This window comes from Anabrus simplex, chromosome 3, assembly GCF_040414725.1.
Source record: "Anabrus simplex isolate iqAnaSimp1 chromosome 3, ASM4041472v1, whole genome shotgun sequence".
NCBI classification, from domain to species: Eukaryota; Metazoa; Arthropoda; class Insecta; order Orthoptera; family Tettigoniidae; genus Anabrus; species Anabrus simplex.
This window is the reverse complement of record NC_090267.1, coordinates 285,910,723-285,930,384: the sequence shown is the minus strand read 5'-3', so window position 1 is coordinate 285,930,384 and position 19,662 is coordinate 285,910,723. Positions and strand designations below refer to the sequence as shown.

General features: G+C 38.5%; 1 protein-coding gene across 1 annotated transcript in view; it reads left to right on the top strand.

The window, feature by feature from the left end:
- Nucleotides 1–19,662, top strand: part of C3G (C3G guanyl-nucleotide exchange factor) — a 426,509-nt gene that overhangs the window by 372,984 nt on the left and 33,863 nt on the right. The window contains exon 11 of the mRNA XM_068226676.1: nt 5,115–5,356. Within this exon, the coding sequence (XP_068082777.1) occupies nt 5,115–5,356 (242 nt within the window). The remainder of the gene's footprint in view (nt 1–5,114; nt 5,357–19,662) is intronic.

The following is a 19,662-nucleotide window of genomic DNA, read 5'->3' as shown; positions in this document are numbered from 1 at the left end:
CTTCTTTGCACATTTCTTTCCCAGCTCTCCTTTGGTACGCCAGATTTCATGCCGCTCCAATGCGAGTAGGTCTATTATAATAATAATAATGATGATGATGATGATGATGATAATGTGGAGCCAGGTAAAGAGATAAACACACAAGCAGATCAAATGTAGAAATAATAGTAAGGCCAACATAAATGTAATAAAACAAAACACCTCCTCGGGGTAGGGCCAGTCAAAAAAGTTCTTGTAAAAGTCCAAGGGATACAACATGATGGCGGCCCACACATACAACGCAGATAAAATTTACTTCGTAGTACAAACACATATAAAATCTTACCATTGCTGAAAAGGTCAAAGTCAAGCTCATTCCAGAATTATTATCTCTTATCATTTCACACCGAAAGGATCAGTTGACCTCAATCAAGGCACAAGATGGAGATAACTAAACAACTGGGCCACCTGTTGATCTCGCAGAATCATCCCAGACTAAGAGAGTAAGATAAAGCACCAAAGACAAAAGGCTCATTACGAACAAACACCATACACCCATTCAACCATTGTAAACCAAATGATGCCCCATTACAAGAAGGTTTTTACCTCTAGGAAAGGACGTCATAAAAGAAAACTTCAATCATGCATAAGCAACCAAACCCCCAAAAACATAGACGAGAAAAAAAGGGCGCAGAATCAAAATGTAAACACGTATAAAACAGTCTTCTTTGTCATTATGCCATACACCACCAAGACGCAAAACAATAAGTAACTAGAATTAAATACAACATTGAGATATTACCTGCAAACCATGTTGCAGCAAACAAAAGGCTTTTAAAAGTGGTTAGCCCCAGCATAATGTTTTGAACTGACGAAAAATGTTATAATAGCCTGTGGAAGCCACTGGGCAGATGAACACCTCCATCTTGTCAGTAGGGAGTACAACAACCAACGTCTAAGGAATACAGAATTCCGCCGAGAAGGAAAAATTAAAAAACAGATCGTGTTTGTGCACATTTGCTGCTATCTCGCAGTTCATATCAAAATTGCTTGAACAAAACAAGAGAATAGAAAACAAATAAGAAAAGTATATTACTTCATGTAAATTGAGCCTAAGACACAGCAGGAATATAAGCATGATGACCGTGGAACTGCTCAACACATGTGTCGAGTAGGCTCAAGTTTGCCCTGGCAAACCTCCAGTAGGGAGGATAATTTTACTGTGCAACAGGCTGTAAGCACTCCACAGGTGTCACTGTACACCAGCCAGAGGCATGTCACGGTATCTGGGGATACACCTGTATCCACCAGTACCATATCCTGGTGGCTAACAGAGCAGGATCTATCATTGCAGTGTCCCTTACAACTTCTACCATTATGATCTGAGCACTGCTGAGCATTTTTTTATTTCTGCCAGGAACAGGTAGCTTGCAGATTGGCGACAAATAGTATTCTGCGATGAATCATTGTGGCAATACATCCAGGAAATTTTGCAACCATGTGTGTTTCCTTCCCTGTCATGGCTCAGCATCACCATTATCCAGCGGGTAGTGCCCAACCTCGCACAGTATGGGTATTTCTGGCCTGTCTTCTTGATGACAACATGCTTGCTTGGCCAGCAAGATTTTGAGACTTTTCACCCATCAAGAACATTCAGGACCAGATTGGATGGCAACTTTAGCCAGCAGCAACTATGACAGATTTGGAGAGTCACTTACACCAGCTGTGGTACAATCTTCCTAAGAGAAAATTTGACATCTGTATGTCTCCGTGCCTGATTGTATACACTGTCGTCTTTGTGCTGTGGGTGATTCAGCACCATACCAAGTACATCCTGCAAGAATTTGTTATCCTGTGATAAATGCTTGGTGTGATTCAACAATGCGAGATTTTCTTTGCACTGCCATGTCCTCTGCCTGCACCCACTGATGTGTCCCTGCGATGGCTCCTTCATGGTATGCAATTTTTTATTTTTCTTGGAAATGAGTGTATAATTAACAAATCAGCCAACCTCATTGGCACAACAATTAGTCGTTGTTCTGTCCCCTAAATAGCAGGTTCGATACTGGCTTAGTTCGGTTGTATTTTAGGGTGTTTACTGTAAATGCATCAGTTTTAAATTGATGACATTAACCACATTAAAAATTTCTGGTAACCCTGCATTTCTTGCAGTCTGTGACAATTAGAGAGATGTTAAGCAAATAATATTACTATTAATTCAATATTTTTAGGGCAATCACTTTCACTGATTTTGACTGGGAAATGTGAAGAGTTAGTGGACATCATGGAAAGAAGGAAAAATCGATCCTAGAACTGAGAGAAACTAAATGAAAAGGTAAAGCAAAGAAAGAGTCGAGGTAGAACTATACCATCTACTGGAATGGTATCAACAAAGAGATGAGTAATGGAGTAGGATTTATATTGGCAAAAGAGTTAGATGGCATTACAGAGATTCAGTATATCAATGAGAGGATTATAAAGGCAACAGTTCACCAAGGAAAAGAGAAGCTGACACTAGTGCAAGTGTATGCCGCTCAGATGGGTTGCAGTCATGATGAAAAGAACAAATTTCTGGGAGATATAGAAGAGACCAGCAGTGAAGAGAAGGCAATCATCATCGGGGACCTCAACACACAGCTCGGGACAGACAGGAATGACGATGAGAAGATGATGGGACCGCATGGCCATGGGAAAAAGAATTCAGAAGGTGAACATCTCCCTCTCATGGCTCAGCAGCATAAAAAACCATTTGGTAATAAAAAAACAGTTGATTCAACAAAAGTCATTCACAAGATTACCTGATACAACTGGGATGGACAGAACAGGTCATTGACTATGTCATTACAGATAATGAAAGAAGTAGACTTGTGACTTATGTCAATGCTGATGTAAAGAATCTCAATAGCGACCACCAGTTATTAGTAGCAGATCTAAAAGACATTACTGTACCAAGGATAACAACCAGGAAATTACCTAAGATAGGAATTCAGTTAAAACCAGGTTCTGAGGAATCATTTTGATGACCTACTGAACAGGACAGAAGTAGATCAGAGAACAAAAGAACCAGCTGTTGAAATCTGCAAAGAGGAACCTCCCATTACATGAGCAGAAACAGAAGCAGCCCTTAAGATGACACCACAAGAGAAATTCCAAGCAGTCAGTGAAGTCAGCACGGATGATTAAAGCAACAGGAGTCCAGGGTTTACCGTGGCTACACAGGGTGCTCAGTGCAGTTTGGAAGGATGACAAGATACCTGCTGATTAGAGTAAGGGTGTCATTATCCTTTTTAAGGAAAGAAATCACCTAAACTATCGGGGAATAACACTCCTTTCTTATGGGCTTAAGATTCTTGAGAAAATTGTAGAGTGCAGATTGCGGGTCATCTTAGAGCCACAGTTTGGAAGAGGAGCAGTATGGGTTCAGGTTCACAACAGACCTAATCCTCATGTCATATTTTAATAGAGGAATATTGGGAAAAAGGCAAAGATCTTTTTATGGTTTTCCTTGATATTGAGAAGAAGTATGACAGCATTGCAAGAGGGAAGGTATGGGAATGCCTGAGGAAAAGGAATGTATCGGATGGACTGGTGAGGAAAATTCAGATGCTGTAAGAACACCATACCAGCTGTGTGTGATTGGGTGATGAACATTCATCCTGTTTTCAGACTACAGTGGAATCCAGCAAGGCAGTACATTTTATCCATTATTGTTTTCACCGTCATGGATGACATAATGAAGAACATCAACAAAACCTCTCGTGAACTAAATGCAATGGCTTTTGCTGATGACGTTATGATCTGGGGAGAAACTGAGAAACAAGTACAGTTCAGACTCAATGAATGGAAGGTTAAGTTCCAGGAATTCAATTTTAATATAAGCGAACTCAGAACAGTAGTGATGGCAATAAACAGAGCGGGACAACCAGTGAACATAACCAGCTAGGAAACCATCCACTGGAAAGTGTAGAGAACTTTATGTACCTCGGCAATGTAATATCTCGAGATACACTAGCTACAAAAGAGAGGGCAGAAGAGCTCTCACTTTTACCAGCAAGTATGAATGAATACTCCTCTGGGATCCCAAAGTACCAATGATATCAAAGCTGGTGATGTTCAATCAGTACTTCATACAAATCTTAACCTATGGTATCAAAACCTGCACCCTCACTAGGAAGGACTCCTCAAGGTTGGAGGCATCTGAGATGAAGTTCCTGAGGTCCACAATTCAAAAAAATAAATCTGAACAAGTTAATGAATGACATTGTTAGAAAGGAAGCTGGGATTGAGACATCATTTTTAGATTGGTTCAGCATGTCCAGATTGAGGTGGTTTGGGCAAGTAATGTGGATGGAGCCAACAAGGACAGCTTATGTTAACTTAGGGAGACATGTGGCAGGAAAACAGATGGTGGGAAGACCAAGAACCCACTGGATGGACATTGGAGATCGGGGAAGGGCATCATTAACAACAGGACGTAACTCAATGAGACAGACTGGAAGAGGCTCGCCAACAGTACCTGGGAAACTGGAACTGTAAAATGATGATGATGATGATGAAGGCATTAACATTGTTGTGTACTGTATTCTGTATGCCACAGTCTGGCTTCTTGGCTGAATGGTTGGCATTGTGGCCTTCTGTTCAGAGGGTCCCTGGTTTGATTCTTGGCTGGATTGAGGATTTTAACTTTGATTAATTCCTCTAGCTCAAGGGCTGGGTGTTTGTGTTCATCTTAATACATATCGTCATTTACATGCAGCACATCACACTACAGATCAGCACAGACACTCACAATAGGGAATACATCCCTCCACTCAGAGTTGATGTCAGGAAAGGCATTCAGCACTAAAACTGGGCTAAATCCCTACAAAGTGCTGACCCCAGATAATTGGGGAAAAGGCCAAGTAGTAGATTTTGTGCCACTATAAAGGAATGATTATGTAAAATTGTGTCAAAAGGCATCATTTGAGAGAAAGAAAGTTCTTGAAGATCACTGTTTCCATTTCCATTTAACCTTTCCCTTGTATTGAATTTTGCCCCTGCTTATTTCAGTATTCGATTGATTCCCTTTAATTCCTTTTAGTAAAATGATTAGTTATTTAAAAAACAAGTTTTATTTGTGTTTGCTGTTCTGATAGTCATGAAGAAGAAAAGAAACATCGACTGGAACCGAAGTTCTCAGCAGCTGGAGATAATTCAACGGCAGGTGTTGCAAAGAGGAGTGAAATAACTCCAGACGTCATACCTGAAAGCAATCCTTTGGAAGAACTCGACATCACTGTTTACCTAGTCTATAAGAAACCAGATGAGGAAGGACCAGATGTGCGGGGTGGACATGCAGATGCACTCATTATCCATGCTACTAAAGCCAACAAAAATGGTAAGGTGATAAGATTCTTGTATTTCTAATGTACAGTGACAGAATAATGAGTAATGAGTAATGGAAAGGAGCAATCAAGTCTTATATAGAAAGATAGGAGCACAAAATAGGATTAGCAGGCGAATTGGCCGTGCAGTTACGGGCGCGTGGCTGTGAGCTCGCATCCGGGAGATAGTGGGTTCAAATCCCACTGTCGCCAGCCGTGAAGATGTTTTTCCGTGGTTTACCATTTTCACACCAGGCAAATGCTCAGGCTGTACCATAATTAAGGCCACGGCCTTTCCTATCCCTTCGTCGCCATGAGACCTATCTGTGTCGGTGCAACGTAAATCCACTAGCAAAAATGAATAGGATTAACAGAATGACAGATCAATGTCAGAAGACGGAGCTGCAGTAAATGAGACAAAGACAAACATGAAACACAAAAGTACAGGGACAGTGATAATCTTCACATCTTCATTAACTGCCATCGTAAAATATGATTTGTTTTGACATTTGTTTGTTCCTTTCCATTACTGATATAGATTCATTGGGTCCTTTTCTCCTTTTATTTTTATCCTGTGTTCCTACTTTTACATCCTGTACCGATCCTTATAATTGGATGGTGTTATGCATCAATTGACCAAGCTCAAAATGGATTTTTTTAGATTATTGCACCATCTGGTAGCTAAAGGTGTAAACTTTACATAGGTTATTGTTCGCACTTTTATTCTCAATATGATTTAGCGGGGAATGAATTTTGACCAAACGCCAACCTCTCAATCATTAAATTAAAGTTTTGCATCAAGTGACTAACCACCATTTCTGAGTCTGAATTACACATCAAATGACCACACGACAATCGTGCAGTCACTTGGTCGTGTGGTGCTAAATGTATATTCGTGCGTAGCTGATTCCCACGCAGGATTTTTCCTTGTTACACAGCTTTCAAGTTCGCCTTGTTTCTCTGCAACGTGTCATCATTGTAGTTAACTTACTCTTTCTTCATTTAGCGAAATCCCTCATTGTGGTTATAAGTGTTTAAGCCTAAGCATTTTCACACCAGGCAAATGCTGGGGCTGTGCCTTAATTAAGGCCACGGCCGCTTCCTTCCCACTCCTAGCCTTTCCCTGTCCCATCGTCGCCATAAGACCTATCTGTGTCGATGCGACGTAAAGCACATAACAACAAAAAAGCCTAAGAACATAACAATGGACATTTATTCTCATATATCTCAGTCTGAGCAAATTCTCTTGTTAGCAAAGAATCAGATGTTTAAGGTGAGTAAAGCTTATTAATCTTCTGTTAATTCACAAATCAGTGCTTATAGGTATTGTTTAATGACTTTAAAATGCATTCCTATCTTAGGAAACCAAAGATATTTCAGAGGGTCCCATCACACCTGCAATGGCTACGCCTGTTTCAATAAATGCAGATCACTGGCAGTCAACGAAATTCTTTGGTTACATTACGCGAATTTGTGGTAAGTTGATGCGGCCTGTTACCGTTACACTTATTAGATATCATAATATGTCACGATACAGTATGCTGTTAAATACACTTCTGAACAAGAAATCCAAACTGTATATGCACATTTGCTAGCTTTCCCTAAAATATTAAGTGATTGTAATCGAAGAACCACTATTCTAGGAAAACTAATGCAATAGAGGAAACTGTTCCAATTGCTTTGGAAGAATCTGATGAGAAACAGGCAAATGTAGGTGTAGTCCCCACAGCATTGTCTCCAGCAGAAGTTACCCAACAATACTTGACTGCAGTGAACAAATTTCAGGTGTGTTAAATGCGTTACTAAAGATACAATTTCATTGATCTATTTTTCTTTATGCAGATTTATAACCTTAAATATTAATAGTAATAATTTCCTGTTTTTATTGGGGGAAATCAGGGACAGAAACTAGTGATGAAAGTAAACTATGCTCTGGAAGACCAAAGAAAAGACGAAAAATAAAATATCCCAGCCAAAATAGGGAAACAAGAAAAATGAAATTTATAAGGAATGAAACCTACATGACTCAGAGGGGAAAATTGAAGGAATCTAAGCAGTTTCACGAGTATGTATGTCTCTCCAAGTTAGGTGCTGAAAGTGCTCAAAAAGAATTTCAAAAATTCTACAATACAGATTCTCACGATGTTCAAACAGCACTAATTTGTGCCATGGTGAGTGAGCATGAAATAAAAAGGAAATGATCAAAGGAATCAAAGAGAAAAAGAGTGACCAGGAAGTACATCATATGTGGAATTCCGGTTTGCAGGACTTCCTTTCTCCAGACCTTTAGAATTTCCAATGGCAGAGTACATCTAGCCTTATGGAAGATAAAATTGCCAAAGGGTATTAGGGATCAGTGAGGAATTGCCAGTGGAAGGAACAGATACCCTCAGAATAAGTTTCAAGAAGTAGTTGACCACATAAAAAAGTTTCCAAAATATGAATCATATTATGCAAGAGAACAAACACAGAACGAATTTCTGGCACCAGATACTACAATGGATGTGATGTACAATTTATGTAAGCAGGAGTACGAAAATCCTGTGTCACTGTCTTTGTATAAAAGGATATTCTTGACAGAATTCAATTTGCAAAGAAAGAGCATCAAGGACATGTGTAACCTCTGTGACATTTTACAGCTCCAGATTAATCATTCTTCTGGCAGCAGAAAGAAAAACTTTGATGACAAGAAGAAGGAACATCTTAAAGATGTAACATACGTCCAGAACCTAAAATCCTCTGATATGGAAAAATCAGAGTTGGATGAAAAACTGAAATCTATCACTAAATGAAAATTTTATTTGTTGGTAAGGTGATGCAGAACAAAAAACTGAAATAACCGCATTCATTACGACAATGTACTTCAAATATCCCTAAATTCGATACATTAAGAAGAAAATTAATGTTTATATCTTCATTTTGGTATATAATACCTGACATTTTCAACAGGAAATATGAATTAATACAAAGGATTTTGCATTTGTGTCATCCCAAAATCTACTTTTGGCGCTTGGTCAAGTGATGCATAACACCATCCGATTATCTCTCTTCCCTTTCCCTGCATTGCCCCGTATTCCTACAAATGTGTTTTTTTACAAGCGCCAGTTGTGGTTATATAACTTAGGGATTCATAGTGGTAAAGATAATAAAGATCATTGTTATGTCCGGTTGGAAGGAGAAGCAGGACGAGGGGCTCAGGAGGTTGGCTCCTGCTTGTACAAGCATCTTATGAAAAATCTGCACAAAGCCAAAGAAGTCATCATTATCATCATCATTATCACCATCCTTCCAAGTATTGGGCCATGTGTCCCATTACGGTCTTGCATTTTCTTTCCATCGCTTCATTGGACGTCCTATAGATCTGTGTCCTCTTGGTTGGTAGCGTAGGATCTCCTTTGGTAGTCTTCCAGATTCCATCCTTTGAACGTGACATTTCCAGTTTTCTTGGTAATGATAGATGTAATTGATTACTGGTTTCACATTCAGTCCCTTAAGCACATCTTCATTTCTTATACGATCCCATTTTGTATAGCCTGCTGTTCTGCGCATGAATGTCATTTCACGTGCTGTAATTCTGGAAATGTCTTGAGTTCTTATTGTCCATGCCTCACTGCCATAGCAAAGGGTTGGTCTGGCTAGTGTTATGAAGATGTAAGCGAGTGTGTTTTTGGACAAGAGATGGCTTCATGATATGATTTATAATTCCTGTTGTTCTGGTAAACTTGATTATTTTTGCAGAGATATCAATTTCCCCTCACTCACTCACTCACTCACTCACTCACTCACTCACTCACTCACTCACTCACTCACTCACTCCGTAGGCTTCTGAGGGACGTGAAGTTCCCGTGCCAACCTCACAATCCTCTTCCATACTTTTCGATCTTGAGCCTGCTCTTCCCAGTTATCAATTTGGAGGGTCCGGCATACCTTGTTGATCTCCTTCTTCCAGGTGCTTCGGGGTCTTCCTGAAGGTCTTTTCCCATTAAGAGATCCCTTGTGTATATCTACTGATGCTCTGTTATCCTGCATTCTCAGTACATGTCCAGCCCAGTGCAGTCTGTTGGATTCTATCACACCCATTATAGTGTGTTGTTGAGAAAGGGTTTAAATCTCATAATTAGATCTTTTCTGCCAACTTTGAGAGATAGGATTGAACCATGGTCCAAATATTTTTCTACAAACTTTATTCTCAAAGACTTGCAACTGCTGCTGTTCTTTCTTGGTTATACTCCATGTCTTGGAACCATATAGAAGTACTGGTTGACTTATTGTATTGTAGATAATCATTTTTACATTCCTTCTTAAAAACTTGGAGCCTAATATAGGGCTCATAGAGTAAAATGCCTTATTTGCATTCTTAATTCTAGCTTGGTGTTCCTGTTGCCTTCGGTTTTGCTCATCGATTAATACACCAAGGAATTTAAACTCCTCTACTCTTTTGAATATATATTTTCCAATCTTCAAAGGCAATCTGTCAACCTCTTGATGATTCGGTCTCTGTACAACCACGTAATGTGCCTTTTTATCATTTACCCGTAAGCCAATTTTTGCTGCCATTTCCTCTAGTTCCACAAATAACTGCCTAATTTCTAATTCATTGCAGCCAATAAGAACAATATCATCTGCATATGCAAGGACTTCATGTTGTCTCCCCAATATGATGCCAGCAGGTACAAGAGGTAATTTCCTGATAATCTTCTCCAGTGCAATGTTGAATAGAAGAGGAGATAGTGCATCCCCTTGTCTCAGACCAGTTTTATTCTGGAAGGAACTTGATTTTCTGCCCTTGAGCAAAATATAGCTAACATTACCATCCATACACAGTTTGCACATGTTAATTAATTTTATGGGAAAGCCAAACTCCATCATGATGTTCCACAGCCCTTCTCTATAGATTGAATCATATACCTTGAAGAAATCTATAAAGAGATAATGAACCGACTCCTTGTGTTCCCACACTTTATCATTAATAGTCTTAATTGCAAATATGTTGTCTGTAGTGTATCTGTTACTACAAAAACCATTCTGATAGTCCCCAATAACATTTTCAGCAAATGGTTTTAAACACTGTAAAAGAATAAAAGACAGAATTTTGTAGGTTGTGTTTACAAGAGACATGCCATGATAATTTTGAAGTTCTTCCTTATCCTCTCCTTTATGAATTGGGAAAATAAGTGATTCCTGCCATTCTTTAGGAATCTTTGTGCCATATCCTTAGAATGATCTTATAAATGTATTTATGTAATCTTTCTCCACCATATTTAATAAGCTCACCAGGAATGTTGTCACTACGTGAAGCTTTATTGTTTTTAAAACATATAATACTTTGTAATACCTCTTGATATGATGGCTCTGGTATTTGTTCTTCTGATGGGGAACTAGATGGTTTACCAATACAGGTTTCTGGATCATTACAATTCAGTAAGGAATCGAAGTATTGCTTACAGTAATTTAATCATTTGTCCTGATCAGCAATAAAATTTCCAGACTTACCTCTCAATTTCCCCTTGGTAAGATAAATTGTATCCCAGATAATTGGATTCATTGACTCTTTCCAAAATTTTATTATCTAAACAGATTTTACTGGGGATAGAGTCCTTCCCCTTAAAGGCCATTATTTTGCCCTTTTGTGGTGAAATGATCATGTTGAATTTTGAAAAGACTTTCTGGAGATGAAATACTGACATTGAAGATCATCTTCTGATGATGCTCCCAATGCAACATCATGTGTGAGATATCTGCTGACTGGAATTGATCCATGCCTTTCATGCCTCCATTCCTGCATTATGTTGTTCATATAGATTATGAACAACAAAGGAAAAAGTCCACAACCTTGTCTCACACCTCTCCTGATCAGTTCCCATTCAGTCTGAATAACTATTATGCGACATTATCTTCTGCTAAGATATTAAGAAGTCTGTTCCTGTTAACTAGGTCAAAGGCTTTCTTAAAATCAACAAATGCTATGTGAGTTTCCAAGTTTAATTCCCTGTGTTTTTCTACTAGGACTTTCAAGCATCAGCACATGAGCGTTCCTTTCGAAATCCCTATTGTTCATTTCCAATCACATTTTCATAATACCTGATTAATTTTTCTTTGACAGTATTAGAGTAAATTTTGTAACCTGAGTTTAGTATACTTATACCTCTGTAATTTCCACAATCTTTCGCACTGCCCTTCATATGAAGAGGAATAACTATAGCTTTTTGCCATTTCTCTGGTGGTTTGTTGCCATTCCAAATTAAATTGATGAATTTGAGAAATCTTTGCTTGAAGATGTCACTGGAGTACTTGAATATTCTGCATTTATTGAGTCTTCTCCAGACGCTTTTCCATTTCTAAGTTTTCTGAGTAGGCTCCAGTTCCTCAAGTGTAATGGTTTCCGAAGACTTATTAACAGATGTTGGCAGAAGAAGTGGTTCAATATTTGAACCCCTCCAAAGATTCCAAAAATAAATGAGCCACTCCGTTACCGAGGTATTGCATTAATGTGTGTTTTCTTTTACATCATTATTCAGTTTCTTGAGTATTTTATAGGTCTGTGGTTGTGGTCCTGTTATATCAGTCTCTAGGTGTGAAACAAAGTTTTCCCAACTCTTTCTGTGCTTTTTTCTGCACTTCCCTGTTTGCTATTGCTCTCTTGTGGTGATACTCTATTTTATCTTGTAATTTACTAGTTGACAAAAATTTTTATAAGCATTTATTTTGTCTGAAGTAATTTTTTCAATATCTTCTTAAAGATATTCTTCTTAAACCCTTTTTTCTCTGCCATTTTTTCTTAACTCCCAAACTCTCAAAACCAGACTGCTTTAAAATTGAACACAAATTAGACCACTCTATTTCTGCGTTGTCACTAACTGTTGTCATCTATGCAAGATTATTAAGCCTGTTCTGGTACAACCATTTTATACTGGGGTCTCTTAACAGGTTAATAATAATAATGGTGTGTGGCCTCCGGAGAGGCCTGGTGCAGGTCTTTCTTTATTTGATACCCATAGGCGACCTGAGTGTTATGATGATGATGATGATGATGATGATGAAGAAGAAGACTGCACAAACACCCAGTCCCCATGCCAGGGGATTTAACCAATTATGGTTAAAATTCCTGACCCTGCCAGGAATCGAACCCAGGATTCCTGTGACCAAAGGCCAGCATGCTAACCATTTAGCCTTGGAGCCGGACTCTTAATAGGTTAACCTTGTAAGAAGTTTTAATTTGTTGTGTTGTTTGTTTCTTTCTTTTATACCATCTAGGCCTCAGACAAATAGGTGCTACTGACAGATAGTGATCAGTTTCCAATTCAGGGCCTCGATAGACTCTTGTATCCAAGACTAAATCTGCCAATTTACCATTACAAATTATATAATCTATAATTGATTTCTGATTTTGTGCAGACCACGTGTACTTGTGGCTGCCTTGTGTGGGAACATTGTGTCCATGATCTTTAACTGATTGAAGACAGTGAAATCTGTTAAATTTGTTCCATTGTTATTACGGGTTGTTTCTCCATGAATTCTGATGTGATTCTGAATTTTCTCATTACCAACTTTAGCATTGAAGTCTCCCAGTAACAGTAGCATATCTTGTTTGTCGTATTGTGGTCAAATTCTTGCAGAGGCCAGGATCATAATATAAAGACTGTTCTACTTCTGAAAACAGTTTTGCAACAACACCCTACCATTGAAAAGATTACACGAAGTTCCTATTTCCAGGCCATAGCTTCCTCCCTAATGACAGCGACTTTGGGGATATAGAGCAGGCTTTAAAATTTCAGCAGCGCCTCTATACCGTCGAAGACTACATAAGTGTAATGAAGATGTGCCAAAAGAAGAATCCACTTGCTGTGCACAGAATGACCGGACTGGATTTTCATAGTACAGTTCATCTGGAGAAGCATATTGTAAACTGGCTGCATGTGAGAGAAATAGAGTTGAAGAAACATAAACCTTTTAGCATTTTCTTCAAAACGCATTTTGATGCACAGTGTACTGTTGAAGTAAACATTAAGTTATCTACAGTTGGTTGCCGGCTTCAAAATGAAAATGGATCAGCTCTATATGGTCTGCTCACTTCATTATGGCCTAATGGAAAACCAGTTTCAGAAGCGAAGCTGCGACTTGCGCTCCCTCATGAAGCTAATTCCCTATAAGGGCTTGTTTAGTGATCCTGGAATAGACGATGATATAGATGAGTTTGATTGTGAAAATATGGCTTTTGAACTCAAAAATTCTTAAAAACCTGCATTATATTACACTTAGAGAAACTCTGTGTTTATGATGCCTTAATACTGTGATGTACCAGTGTAATATCTATACTATATTCTAAAATTCATGTTTTTTCTATGTCATGTTGTATGCTGTTATGTATAATTTAATCTTGTACTTAAATAAGGAATAAAATTAGTTAACAAGTACCATATTCTACACTGCACTGAATTTTTAAAAGTCAAATCGATCACTAAATGACAATTTTATTTGTTGGTCAAATGATGCAAAACAAAAAGCTAAATTACTGCATTCATTACAACAATATACTTCAAATATCCCTAAATTTGATACATTAAGAAGAAAATTCATGTTTATATCTTCATTTTGGTATATAATACCTTACATTTTTAACAGGAAATATGAATTAATACAAAAGATTTTGTGTTTGTGTCAATATCTCAAAATCTACTTTTGGCGCTTGGTCAAGTGGTGCATAACACCATCCAATTTGGTCTCTTCCCTTTCCCTGCATTTATCCGGTTTTTTTTTTTTTTTCTGATATCACACCTCCTACATCAAGACTGAAAATTTGTTAACATGGCCTCTGAAGGAGTGTTGAAGACCATCCTCCAGACGAAGCTGGAAAGTAAAGGCAAGCTCATCAGAGTCTGAGAAGAAATTATTGAAAAAGATATTGGGATTGATAAGAAGAGAGCTCAGTTGTTTGAAGATGGAAATTAATAGAGATGTTGAGATTGTCCATACTCTTTTGTGTTTATATGTTTGTCCTTTTCTGCTGCTCTCACTTTTGACACGACCTGTCATTTTGTTTATCTTATTACGTGCTCCTATTTTTCTATATATGACTTTGTTTGCTGCTTGTTCCTTTCCATTACTTTTATTTATAATTAAGTTTTTCTTTCTGGGCGGACCGAGTTGTTGCTTTATATACCTTATGTACAGGTTACCGATGTTAAACATTACAGTTATTCTTTATCAAGCCAATTGATGCATGCTTCCATGGTCTGAGATATCAGTCCTCCGTGGTAACTAAAATCTACTGCAAAGGTGATGAAGCTGATTCCTGCTCGTGGTGCCCCTGCATAGGTAATCAGAATTGAATTTCCATTACCTAACTGAACGTCAGCATTCCAGAAACAATACAATTCATATAAGATGAGTAAGATGTTTTCCAACAATCGGGAAAGGCTCGTATCAGAGCCAATCATTACAATTATTTCTGTAAACAAATTATCAATGTGTAAAGAACAGCTATTACACAACCTTTGTTATACCCACAAATGTGATTTATTACGTGTTCAGGAAACACATAGGGACATTCATCAGTGGTGCCCTAAGATCCGAGGAATGAAATTAGTGGCTGAAAGACCTCACAGCCAGTATGGTAGTGCCATCTTTGCCAAACCAGATCTTAAGATTCTTACGACTTCCATCACAGAACAAAATAACGTTGAAATAATTACTGTAGAAGTTAGTAACCTTGTAATTTCCTCTGTCTACAAGCCTCCCAATGAGGTATTCTCATTTAATCTTCCTGCTAATTTCAGCAGTCAGAAACCTTCTGTTATTGTTGGTGATTTTAATAGTCATAGCACTGTTTGGGGCTATTCGCAAGGATTCAAATGGAGATGCCGTACTAGAGTGGGCAGAACTGCATCGACTATCCTTGATCCATGATAATAAACTTCCTCCACCTTTTAATAGTGGTAGATGACAACGTGGATACAACCCTGATCTTATTTTTGTGAGCGAGAAATTAGCTAATCAAAGCATAAAGTCAATTTTTACACCGATTCCTCACACACAACACCGCCCAATTATGTGTCAGTTGGTACCAGCAATCCGCCCACACACCGTGCACCTCAGGCGAAGGTACAATTTCAAGAAGGCAGACTGGCAAAAATTCACCACAATGCTTGATGAGAGGGTTACAGCAATTGATCCCGCTCCAGAAGCACATGAAGAGTTCTTGGAAGTCGTCCAGTATTGCTCCAGAAAAGCTATTCCTAGAGGATGAAGGACCAGTTACATTCAAGGTCTTACCTCTGAAACATCCACTTTGCTGAAAGAATATGACCTTTTCAAAAAAAGATCCTTTCAGTGACGAAACTATCCACAGCGTACAGCGTGTTATTTCCTCCATTTCAGAATCCAAACGTAACCAGTGGATTAAATTAATGGAAGAGCTGGATATGGGAAGAAACAGTTACAACACATGGAAGTTACTTAGACACCTCAGTAATGATACAACTAAGACCTTAATACATAGCAACGTTTCTGCAAATCAAATAGCAAGTCAGCTCGTGGAGAGCGGCAAATTGAATAAAGCTGGGAGAGGATCCAAAAAAAAAAGGAAAAGCAGACTAATCAGGAAAACAGCATTCTCTCTAACCAGTTTGCCATGGAAGATCTACAAGCACTGAATAAATGCAAAAATGGTAAGGCGGCAGGTCTTGATGACATTTGTATTGAGCTACTCAAAAGATTTGGTCCTATCAGTAAGCAATGGTTCTTGGACTTATTCAACAACTACATCAAATATTGCAAAATTTTTAAACTGTGGAGAAAAGCAAGAGTTATAGCAATACTTAAAACTGGCAAGAACGCAAGTGACCCGAAGAACTACCAACCAATCTCTTTGTTATGCCATTTATACAAAATCTTATAAAGAATGATTCTCGACAGACTATCTGAAATGATAGACCCATTACTCATACCAGAACAAGCCAGCTTTTGACCAGGGAGAAGTTGTACCTTCCAAGTACTGCACCTCACACAATATATCGAAGACGGCTATGAAAACAACAAAGTCACTGGAATAGTTTTTGTTGACTTGACATCAGCCTACGATACAGTTAATCACCATATACTGCTTTGTAAAGTGCACAGTATAACTAAGGACTACAAACTCACCCAAATGATTGAGTGCTTTCTACAGAACAGAAGGTTTTTTGTTGAATTCCAAGGCCAGAGGAGTAGATGGAGGAATTTAAAGAATCGCTTTCCACAAGGGAGTGTGCTAGTTCCTATAGTTTTAAACATCTACACCAATGATCAGCCTCGCCCACAAGTGACAAAGAGCTTTATTTATGCAGACGATGTCGCTCTGGCAAAGAGGAAAAGTTTGAACTTGCTGAAGAGAAACTCTCCCATGCTCTACAAATTCTAAGTGGTTGTTACCAAGAGAACCAACTAAAGCCAAACCCATCAAAAACACAAGTTTGTGCCTTCCACCTAAAAAATCGACAGACAGCGAGAAAATTGCAAGTGATTTGGGAAGGTAAAATATTAGAACACTGCTTCACTCCCAAATATCTAGGAGTAACTCTTGACCGATCACTAATCTATAGAACACCAAGCCGGCTCCATGGCTAAATGGTTAGCATGCTGGTCTTTGGTCACAGGGGTCCCGGGTTCGATTCCCGGCAGGGTCGGGAATTTTAACCATAATTGGTTAATTTCGCTGACACGGGGGCTGGGTGTATGTGTTGTCTTCATCATCATTTCATCCTCATCACAACGCGCAGGTCGCCTACGGGAGTCAAATTGGAAGACCTGCATCTGGCGAGCTGAACTTGTCCTCGGACACTCCCACCACTAAAAGCCATATGCCATTTTCATTTCATTTCTGAACACCAAAAGGAAGGTATTTGCAAGGAACAATATTATGCGGAAATTATTGGGTTCAACCTGGGGGGTGCATCCTTTCCTTTTAAGAACTTCAGCAATAGCCCTCTGTTATTCAGCAGCAGAATACGCCTGCCCTGTCTGGTGTAGATCTAGTCATGCTAATCAAGTGTGTCGCCTTAAATGAGACCTGCAGGCTCATTACAGGATGTTTGATCTCTACACCACTTGATAAAGTTATTGTCTAGCAGGTGTCCCACCTCCAGATATTTGCCGTGAGTGTGCATCCGGACTGGAGAAATCTAAAGCACTGAACCTGACGACCCATACTTTATATAGGTAACAACCAGCAACCCAACGGCTCAAGTCAAGGAAAAGCTTTCTCCATAGAACTGAAAGCCTCACTGAACCACCATAGAACTTTGGAGTGAATCCATGGCGTTCCAGATCCAGCCACCTTGCAGGATGGATGACTTCTTCAGGCCACGAGGAAAGCTGGTCAACATGGAAGACGTTCAACGGGTTGCGTTCAGGAGTTGGAAGAACAAAGACCAACATGAGAGAGTGGGGTTTTGTCTGTGACTCCACTCTATGTGAATGTGGTGAAGAACAGACAATGAGCCGTCTTCTTGTTTGTAACTTGTCCAACTACTTGCTCTCTCCAGAATGTGATCGGCGCTACCAAGGAAGCATGTGAATTAGCCGCATATTGGTCACACCACATTTAAGTAAATTTGTATTTATGTAGAGCTTAATCACATTATTACCTGCCATCATCAGAAATGATTAATGGTTATAGTACCAGATTTGTTGTTGTCCTGATATTATTGTAAGTTATAATGTATGTTTCTGACACAATTAAATAAATAAATAAATAAATAAATAAATAAATAAATAAATAAATAAATAAATAAATAAATAAATAAATAAATCTCCTCTCCCAGGTTCCTGTGAGTCCCAAGGACATTTTTGGAACATATCTCTTGCCCAGCAGGCAGGTATTCCTCTGAAAAAAACCACAACATTTTGTTTGATAAAACTAAGTTTATAGCAGCTGAGCACCGGAATCTTGAGAGGAAAAGCTGAGAGGCTATTGAAATAAAGAAATGTCCAAACAATATGAATTTAGAGGAAAGTTATAAAATCTGCAATTTTATTCTTGGATGCTTATTATTCACAGATTTCCAAATTCACAAATTGCATAGGACCTCTCCCCAAAGCACAGAACAGTGACAAAAATTGTCCACCTGAAAACCATAGTTGATTTTAGTGTCTGGAGAGACTAACTACCTCAGATCAGGTAGGGATACATCAGTCACCTTGATAAAAAATACTGCAATGTATTCAAAATGTTAACAACTTGCACATATGGTACATAAAATAATGACATGGTCCAACCCAGAAGAACAAGTTTAACAGACTGTGGAGTTTCAGCTCAAGATTTTCTTTATTATGAAGTGCAGTTATGTATTGATCTGTCATTTATTATGTTGAATACAAGATTGTACTGTACATAATAAAACAGGGTCATCGAAAAAGAATATACATTTTTTTTTAAATTGCTGTTTCAACTTGGATGGATATGTTGAGGCTATTACAGTCCTGTCCTGAGGTGGAAAGGAGTTTTTTTTTTTTTTTTTTAAACTGCTGCTAGTATTCATTGCCTAACCTTGACCAGGTGAAGTAACCCTCACTATAAATAGCGCATCTGCACATGCGCTGTGTAGCCAAGTCAGCAGAAAGCTCAGTGTGTACTTTGGTTTGTAGAATTCAAATCAAATGTGCTTGTTACCATAATTTTAGAACAACTTATCAGTGTCGCGATGCACCAGACCATAAAGCCATTAACCGATGGTACAATCAGTTTAAAGAAATGGGATGTGTAACCAAAGGAAAATCATCAGGCCAGCCAGGAACGTCAGAGGACAGTGTTGAGCGTATTTGCTTGTCGCATATTAGAAATCCAAAGAAATCTATTGCGTGGCTGAGTTTGCGATTAGGAATACCTAGAACTACCCTTCAAAATGTTCTGCATGAGTGTTTATGACTGTAAGCTTTCAGGTTAGGCATCAAATTAAACCAAATGACAACGTAAAACATTCCAGTTTTGCCATTTCTATGCTAGATGAAATTGAAAATTATGATAATTTTTAAAATCTGATATTTACAGATGAAACAACATTCCATAGCTATGGGTGTGTTAACCATCTTAATTGTACAATTTGGGAATCTGAAGAACTGAATGTTGTACATAAGTACATTCGTGATTCTCTAAAAGTGTAGGCTATGTTTGGTGTAGTTTATTGCCTGACCAAGTTTTTGGCTCCTTATTTGTAGAGAGAATTATTATAGGGGACGTATATCTGGATATGCTCCAGATGTTTGTTTTCCCCTCGGATACAGCAAATTGAACGGGAAACCGGTGTCCATGTTATTTTCATGCAAGATAACTGAATGCTCAGTT